Source organism: Portunus trituberculatus, chromosome 25 (assembly GCF_017591435.1).
Source record: "Portunus trituberculatus isolate SZX2019 chromosome 25, ASM1759143v1, whole genome shotgun sequence".
NCBI lineage: Eukaryota > Metazoa > Arthropoda > Malacostraca > Decapoda > Portunidae > Portunus > Portunus trituberculatus.
In genome coordinates this window covers 3931284-3940498 of record NC_059279.1, presented here as the reverse complement: position 1 = coordinate 3940498, position 9215 = coordinate 3931284, and the positions used below count along the sequence as shown (strand labels likewise).

The 9215-nt window shown below is 41.8% G+C and overlaps 2 protein-coding genes across 5 annotated transcripts; both read left to right on the top strand.

The window, feature by feature from the left end:
* Positions 1 to 994: 994 nt before the first annotated feature.
* On the top strand, positions 995 to 4136 carry LOC123508580 (G-protein coupled receptor 35-like). Its single transcript, XM_045262350.1, has 5 exons — positions 995 to 1116; positions 1517 to 1769; positions 1928 to 2027; positions 2131 to 2250; positions 2395 to 4136. The coding sequence occupies exons 1-5, from the start codon at positions 1008 to 1010 to the stop codon at positions 2794 to 2796; spliced, it is 984 nt and encodes a 327-aa protein (XP_045118285.1). The 5' UTR covers positions 995 to 1007; the 3' UTR covers positions 2797 to 4136.
* A 1572-nt stretch (positions 4137 to 5708) lies between these two features.
* On the top strand, positions 5709 to 9016 carry LOC123508900. Of its 4 annotated transcripts, none has more exons than XM_045262909.1 (6): positions 5709 to 5861; positions 6250 to 6633; positions 7009 to 7264; positions 7531 to 7630; positions 7866 to 8003; positions 8137 to 9016. In XM_045262909.1, the coding sequence occupies exons 2-6, from the start codon at positions 6495 to 6497 to the stop codon at positions 8602 to 8604; spliced, it is 1101 nt and encodes a 366-aa protein (XP_045118844.1). In that variant the 5' UTR covers positions 5709 to 5861; positions 6250 to 6494; the 3' UTR covers positions 8605 to 9016. The 4 variants fall into 4 exon arrangements, with proteins under 4 accessions (XP_045118844.1, XP_045118847.1, XP_045118846.1 ...); XM_045262911.1 differs by having other exon boundaries at positions 5719 to 5861; positions 6422 to 6633; XM_045262910.1 differs by having other exon boundaries at positions 5751 to 5791.
* The last annotated feature ends 199 nt before the right edge of the window (positions 9017 to 9215 follow it).

Sequence of the window (9215 nt, the reverse complement as noted above, 5' to 3'; positions counted from 1 at the left end):
ATTAGTTGTGTGAGTTGAGCTAGTATCTAATTATTCAAGTATATAGATTTTTTTTTCTTCTTTGTGTCTCATTGATGTTATGATTCACATGGTACGATGTTAATCTGTGATAAATATCCTGCAAAGTGATTCAGGATAAATGACGGAAAAAAAATGGTGTTTGATTTTGAAAAGTAAAGGAGAATGCAGTTTGAAATGTCACTTACATTAACTGTTCGCAGTAAAAAGAATGTCACTATTTCATCTTAGTCATACTCGCTGCTATTAAGAATGTCATATAGTTTAGAATTTAGATGGATGTGTTAAGGCAGCCTACGATAGATCAGCGTCACAAGAAAGCCTTCCGCGTCACTGCAGCAGCCTAATCTTAATTCAGGAATAACAAAAAGAACTTGCCTTCCATCTGAACACTGTCCACCCACACAATGTAAAGTACTATGAAAAAAAAAAAGTTTGGAATCTCTACCTAGTAATAATATGACTCACGGTAGTAGGCGGGACTTGCCTCGGCTCTGAGAACAAGGTTTTCCCCAGCGGAACATCTACAACGTGGTGAAACAGTGACGCACTACACACTACACAGGACGGAACGCCAGAACACACCGAACCTGTTGCGTGTTGTCAGTCGTCTCTCACTTCTCATTGTCTTGCAACGAGCACACATCAATGAAGAGTACATTAGCATACAAACCACTTCCTTTTGTAACAGAGAGGAAATTTGGAAATCCTTCTCACAACTCTGTAAAGTACATTCCTGAAAACTTCCGATTTCTGGCGTGGGCAAATATGTTTGCATAAAGTACATTGATGAAAACTTTCTCTTCCTAGCGTAAGGAAGTTTAGAAAGACATTTTTATATGACTCCAGAGAGTGCATTGATATATATCTCTGACGACTTAAAACGAGAATAAGTGAAAGCGTCAAGTAGTTCCACGACTTCACAGTGGCCGAAGTTTAAGAACCAAGCAGCATAACGTGATTGTGATTGCGTGGCGGCAAAATTGAAAATGGTCAACTGTACCATCCCCTGGGACACCTTTCAGGGGGACATCCCGGACTCTCTCTTACATTTCTTCATCTTCTATTGCTACGCCGTCAGTTCCGTCGGTCTTATATGTGAGTTGACTCTTGCTGGTTCCTGATGCCGCTTAGATAGTCATTTAAGGCCTTTTTCTCTGTACATCTAAAGTAGGATTTTGATGGTTAGTGAGTGAGAAACACTGATTCAGTCACAATTTCTTAGCTCTTTTTAACTTCAATTGAACATCTATATCTGGACTCCTCTCTTATAATTGTTCCAACCTCCTTCCTCTTTTTTAGTATCTTGCAACGCCTGCCCTTACCTCCTTTTTCCAGATTCCTTTACCTTTCAACTTTAATTTATCATTTATCGTGAAATCTAAGCAGGATATTGTAGAAATCTAATCTTCTGAATCTCCACAGGTAGAAGAGGCGTGGGAGACTTGGAGAGGAATACCAATGAACAAATCCTCAAATAGTTTATCCATGTCTGCAGGTAATGTTGTGGCGCTGTGGTGTGTGGTGAGCTGCCCGAGGACACGCCCTGCCGTCAAGGTGCTGCTGTGTGCTCTGTTTTCCTCTACCCTCCTCATGTGTGTGCTGGTGATGCCCTTCATGGCTTACGTCGGGTTATCCAAAGTGCGCTGCTCTGTTTACCTTCCAACACCGCTCACTGAAGGCATGGTGCTCCTCTACATCGTGCTGACAGAGATGGAGCTGCTGTTCATTGTAGTCATGGCTTTCCTCAGGTGAATACATTACATTACTTCCTTGGTTCATATTCAAACTGGTAGTACAGGCTTTTCGATCATTCATTATTGATTATTCTATCCTTCTTTGCTGGATTATGATTATTGAAAATACTCTTTGGTTTTAAGAGTTTTGTTGAGGAATTGCTTTCCCACAGAACGGTGGCTGTGTGGTCTCCACAGAGGCACCAGGTGAAGCTACGGACAAGTCTGGCCCTGGTGGCAGGCGTCGCTCTCTACGCCACTGTCACCACGCTAGTAAGTGACGCCAGACTCTTTACGTCCGTCTCTAAATTTCATTTGATTTCTGAAGCCAATGATCATAACTTCATTCTAACCTGCTTTTTTCATTAATTTCTAGGTGGTGTTTTGGCGTGGTATCAACATAGTAACGAAATTGTCAGCAAGAATCTACAACTGCCTCAACTTCCTGGCTCCCGTGGTGCTCACCCTCGCCTGCTATCTCTCCATGATCGTGGCCGTGAGTGTTTTTAAAACCAGTCAAACGCACACGTGTGTCTTAGTCTTTTTTTCTTTTTTCATCACGTGACCTGTCAAATGCAGACGCGTTCCTTATAGTTTTCGCCTCGTTTATGTGACCACATACACGTGTTTATTCCCTCAGGTACGGTATAACAAGAGTCGTGTGGCCAGCAGTAACCACGCAGCACTCACGGGCAAAGTGATGGACCAGGCCACGCGGGCCATGCTGGCGGTGTTCATCAGCAATCTCCTCCTCGGCCTGCCGCACTCCATCTATCACATTCTGCCCGTCGATTTCAGCATCATCCCCTACGTCATCGTGCACATCATTTTCTATGCGCACTTAATAGTGGACCCTCTGGCTTTCCTGTGTTCAAACCACCACCACCGGCAGCGCCTCCTGCAGGCAGTGACCTCTTGCCTGAACGTCATTCCCTGCAGGTCACGTCCACCCTCACACGCCACCTCCACCTTGCCTCTCCACATCACGCCTCAAACTTCATCTCAGCAGCTACAGGAAAAACACGGCGGAGACCCGTCATGAAGATTACTCACAAACTGGAGGTGACATGAAGGTCATGCAGTTAACCTGACCCAGCTGTTGATTTGGTTTCATTAGGATGGTACAGTAAGTTCGGTGAATTTAGATCGTAACCTAATTCAAATTAACACTTGGTTTCGCTGATATGATCTTCGTGAGAAGTGAAATTTGTAACAAGTTAAGAGCAATATCTTAACTTGCTGTTTCTGTTAACGAATCATTCTCAGTCTCTCTATAACAACTTTATATATATATATATATATATATATATATATATATATATATATATATATATATATATATATATATATATATATATATATATATATATATATATATAGTTTAAGTACGGCACGCTTGGCATTGTGTCTATGTAAATAGTTCATCCTGTTCTCAATGTACATCGGGATCCAGGCGGCGTTGTGTGCGGCGCCCTGATCGCAGTTACTGGCTGGACCGGTGCTGCGTGATGCGGGGCAATATCTCGGTTAATGCAGCACTGTCTCGCATCCTTATTCATTGTCATTAAGATCTCATTGTTGTGGTGAAAATTACAATGTAAAAATATTTCCTTAATTAAGCTATCAATATTGCTTATATAAGAATTGTAGTAACTGAAGTCATGACATATATAATGTTTTGGACCAAATCAGGAACACAATTTTCTCGTCTCAGCAAGCACTGGCGCGTCCTCAAGGCCACTGTTCAGGACAGCCATGACTCACTACACTGTTACGTCACATACGCGGAAACATACAATCACTCAGAATTACATGCATACTCGGCAAGGATTACGCTACATGCATAATCTTTCCTTGTCACTTTTCTTTCTCTATATTAATTCACTTTCTTCGCCCAAGTTTCTGCAGCTCTTGGTCATCCTCATTTCTACCTCACAAAACTGATAAATGAAAAGATACGAAATGCATATACGTACTTACTATGTATGTACATATTATATACGGCCAACCATATCTTACTCTGCTTTCGTCATGCCTCCCTCCACCCGTTACCGGACGCTCTCCTCTATTGTTGGGAGATAATGCGATGGGATTCCCGCCTTACAGAACGACAGATTTAAACAGATACCACAAACTTCTCGGTATTATGGTAAACACTTCACTTCCTACTGGGCCACGCCTGGGAGGAGTGCCAAAACACCTCGGGAACTCAATTTATCCACCCAACCATTTGTTTGTTCGTTTATTTGTTTCTATTTGTCTCTCTTCAAAGGAGGGAGCGGCAACGCAGAAGAACTTTTACTTTCATTCCTTTGTAAAGTATCTTCACTATTTTTTTATTCATTCTATGTATATGAAATACAGTAAAAACATTGTTTCTTATAGTTCTTGACTAATTTTCCTATCTTATGCAAGAGGGGAAACTGGGCAAGGGTACCAAAAGATTAAAAAAGGGCCCACTTGAATGCCAGGTCTCTTAAAGATCAAAAAGAGTTATAGCTAAAAGTCTGTAGTAAATGTCTTGAAACCTCCCTCTTAAGAGAAGTCAAGTCTTACTAGAAGATAATGAACAGATAAACCAAGTAATTAAAGCATTCAGTTATCCGACTTGGCTTCACATACATGAGGAAAACAGAACATAAACTGAAAAATAAACTCAGAATAATTTAGTCTTTCCTTCATAATGCGCTTTCTTTCTCTTGACGACTGACGTTGAGATTTGGCGTAAAGGACAGATCAGTCACACGTGTGTAATGGAAAACTACACTTATTTCCTTCCATTGGCGCTGAATACAACAGAAGGAATGAAAAAAACAGAAAACGTGTCGAGGAATAATACTAAAGGTAAGAAGTGGCCAATGAGCAGCACACATATACCACTTCACCAGTTAAAGCTTGCATTGTCATGATGAATGTATAATCCCTGCGTTAAGAGAGAGAGAGAGAGAGAGAGAGAGAGAGAGAGAGAGAGAGGTGATAAAATCTTACTGTTATGCATGTCTTTAATGAAGATAAATCATGCAACGCTCTCTCTCTCTCTCTCTCTCTCTCTCTCTCTCTCTCTCTCTCTCTCTCTCTCTTTATCTATTTATCTATCTATCTATCTATCTATCTATCTTTATTCCTACTTTTCAACCCATTCATTTGTTCAAAATAAGTAACTAGATAAAAAGTGCCTTCTCATGCTAACATCTCTGAAGACAAAGAATCCAGCGGGCGTAGGTTCTCACGGGAAGTTACAAAGATAGACAGAAGGAGTGACGGGATTTACCGGGCAAGACCAAAACCCAACTCACCGCTTTTCCGCTTGACTGTTGCCATCGTGGTGCAATGTCGGGCTCCGGACGTGGGGAGTTGGGCCGCACCTCCCTCCCTGACTCACTCATTCACGCCTGTAATGGTGACAGAGATAATGTAGCTACGTCAGAAGAGAAATGGTTAATTGTATTACGAAGAAAGGTTTAAGTGAAGATGAGTATTGTTGGTTTGTTTCTTTGCTTGCGTTAATGATCGATTGATTGCATGTTGAAGCGAATAGTAGTGTTGTTTGAGAATGTGGTAAGTCTTACTGCTGTTACTACTGCCACTGCTACTGTTACTGCTACTACTACTACTACTATTACTACTACTACTACTACTACTACTACTACTACTACTACTACTACTACTACTACTACTACTACGACTACTACTACTACTACTACTACTACTATATGTAAATCAGTTAAATTCAAATGAGAATATCGGAAAGGGGAGGGAAATCAGAGGCAGGATGATGGGTACAAAAAGGAAGAGAAGAATTATATTAACTAACAACAGTGGCAACAAAAACACAGAGGATTCTCCGCTTGTTGCTTTTTTTTTTTTTTTCGTGCGGGCGGGTTTTTCCGAGAGGTTGTTGAGTCAAATATTTCCCTCCTTCCCCTCCCTGCAACTTGCCCAACATTCCTGTCTCCTCCCTGTACATGCGGACCTTTACATTACGGGGCCTGGGGATCCTGCCATCAGTGCCGCCCGGACAGTCAGGGAGGAAGGAGGTGAAACTGTGACGTCTCGTGTCAATAACCTGCTTTTGTAGTTCACGACCTTCACACACGGGCAGAGCAGGTGAACGAACTGCCGCGTCTTGCTGTCTAATGCTTTCATCCCAGTTAGTGTTCGTGGAAGTGAACGGGTTGTTCAACTATGCGAAAACGTTTTGTGAAGCTGAAATGATGTTACAGTTACATTGACCCGTGAAATGAATGGAAGACGTACAAAAGTTACCCCAATGCTTTGCCAGTAGTATGTGCTGTGAAGAAAATCGCCAAGGTATCATGTTTATTGCAGTTGTGACCCCCTGTGACGGTTGAATATCACAAAAGAACGCAAAAACAACTTGTGGAGAGTTTCATTATCCAATTTAAGTAAGAAAACCCCAAGACTTAGTGCGCTGTGCTTTGTAAACTCTGTGACAGTTATTCAATTAAGAGTTCTTAAACGATTCTATTGGCAGAAAGTACAGCTGCGGACACTGACAGATTTGCACCACTCTATCTCTTCCTTGGTTGTTGGTGATATCTTCAAACCTAAACTATGAACTTTCAATAGGCGACCTGATCAAGCTTAGGAAATTATACCAATCAGGTCCACTAAAAGATTACATTACGCCGCCTTTTACGTGACAGCGGAGCCAACTGGAACTACACTTGCAATAGACCATTACATTAAGGATACGAAAAAGCAACACTCTGAAGAACAATGGCTGTGAACTACACGGTGGAATACCTCGAATGCTACGAGTCTGGAATATTTGCTCCTGATACAATTCCTCCCCCAACTGGCCTTGTTCTTACTGCCGCTGTTCACATCTACCTAGTGGTGGTCCTGGGCACGCTGTGTAAGTGTCATTTAGTTTTCTCTTTCACTTCACCTTCACTTATTTCTCGATATCAACCTTTCCCGTATGAAGCTCCTGGAACCGTGCATGTCAAGGAATTTCCCGTGAAAGTCTTAGCTAATATTTTCCGTGTCTCCTCTGTGACTTCCCAACTGTTTGAAAATCGTACGTGCATAGTAAATCAATAAACTCACCCACTTTCTAACTTCAATCACTTAGGCCTGGTTTTCAGCAAATGATATGAGATTACTGAAGCTTCACCTCCCCTTAAAAGATAATATCATGAACAAATACACCAAAGCTTCATTCCATACCACTTTATCTGTCATGTTTTTGTTACTGCAGACATAACATTCTCATCTGTATCGCCTACAGGTAACAGCGTCGCGATATGGTGCGTGGTGACCTGCAAGAAAACACGTATGGCTGTGAAAGTGTTACTGTGCAGTGTGTTCGTGCCGGTGCTGCTCATCTGCCTGGTAACACGATCCATGCGCAGCGAAATGATCCTCGCCCTCTTTTACTGTGACAGGGAGAGGATAACAGTGATTTACAGAGTAGTCACCATGGTCTCTTACAGCTTCCTGGCGCAGATGGAGCTAGCGTGCATCACAGCCCTCGCCATCATCAGGTAATAATGTTAGGTCAGCCAGTTTTTTTTTTTTTAATTAGTATATAAAATAAGTGCAGGTATTTTTTTTCATGAGTTGTTTGAAAGTGGTACAATATAAGCCAGCATCTTTAGTACCATGAGACTATGGTCTTTCTAGTCTCGTCTGTTCCATAACCTCCATAATTTACTGTGAGAGCCCACCACAGTTAAATTTCTAAATCAATCCCATCTCATTAATCCAATATCCACTTTTTATTCTATTCTTTATCGTTTCTTTCCACCAGAACAGTGGCAGTTTGGTCATCCAAGAGGCACGCCATCAAGCTTCGTGTGGCTGTCATTGTGGTCATCTCTATACTAATATATTCTTTCATCACTGGCGTGGTGAGTCAAGGATGAATATCGAATTTTGGTACAAAGAATGATCATTCACACACCAAAGACCTCCGTACAGCCATTTAGTTCCGTGCTCCGTGCTTGGTCATTTGGTAATTGATTATCGCTAACTATGTCATATTCATTTAAGAGAAAAGACAGAATAAGCAGGAAGCTCTTAGTAACCTTTCTCTCTCTCTCTCTCTCTCTCTCTCTCTCTCTCTCTCTCTCTCTCTCTCTCCAGGGAATACTTGGTCCAGTATTTCTAGACTACATTGATTCTAAGCCACTCAAGAACTCCCTTATCATCATCTACTTCTTCACCAATGTGATGCTCCCTTTCCTGGTGACAGCCATCGCATATGCCATGATGCTGTTTGCTGTAAGTACTTATTGAAGCAACATTGTCTGACGCAAATGTATCCATGGATAATAAAAATGTTCGTTTGTGCATTGCAGATAAGATATAATGCCTTTTGTCATTAAGTGGATGATTCAAAGTTTGTGCATTGCAGATGAGACGGAACAGGCAGCGTCTGGCCGCTATAGAGTCACGGACGACCACTGGCGGGACCCTGGACCAAGCCACGCGAGCAATGATAGCCGTGTTCATCAGCAATCTGGTCTTTGGTCTCCCACACGCCGTCTATCATATACGAACCACGTTTTCCTTCACGTTGGAGCTTTCGTTTCACATGCTGTTCTATACACACTTTGTGGTAGATCCGGTGGTGTTCATTTGGTTCAATAACAATCACCGCCAGCAAGTGAGGGAAAAGGCACACGCCATTTGGAACTTCGTGTTAGGCTGCAACAGCCTGGCTTGCTGCAAGTCGTCCTTCCCCAGGGACTCTCTCAGGAAGATTTCATCCACCATATCCTTGTGGAAGTCATCGGTTTCAGTTAGTCCAGACTCCTCCAGCTCAGGAGAGGCAGGAACGATCCAAGTGGCTGGGCGAGTGCTTACCCATTCACAAGTCTGAAGCTTGTCGGTCATTTTACAGTCTCACGTATCACCCTTTCATTTCATCGATTCAGCGCACAGTTAATACATGATAACTAGTGATGCACTTATACCTAACTACCATAAGAAGTTTCCTTGGTGGCCCCAAAACGCACAACTTTAATTAATACAATAATGCGAGAACTTCAAGATGCCTAATGAATATTGTCGAATGTACGCATGTCACTTTTCCTACCTAAAAGCTTGCATGGCTTACTCTTCTGTAATGTTTACTGAGAGGTTTTGTTTTTATTACCAATGCATTGTTTCTAGAGATTGTTATTATCAATTGTATACAAGTGCAAAAGTATACTACCTCATACTTTAGTGTAAACTGTAGTATTTTTTATCATCCTCGTAATAACAGTTACTCGGGTAATTCGTGACACAGATTCAAACAAAACAAAACAAAACAAAAAAATGAGACTTCGTCTGGATGAAAACTCAACACACACACACACACACACACCAAGTGGATGAGAAACTGATCCTGAGAGAAGAATATGACATTCGAAGCACAAGATCGCATAGTAAAAAGCTGAGAAAGGGAAGATGTCCGAGAGATGTTAAAAAGTATAGTTTCCCACAAAG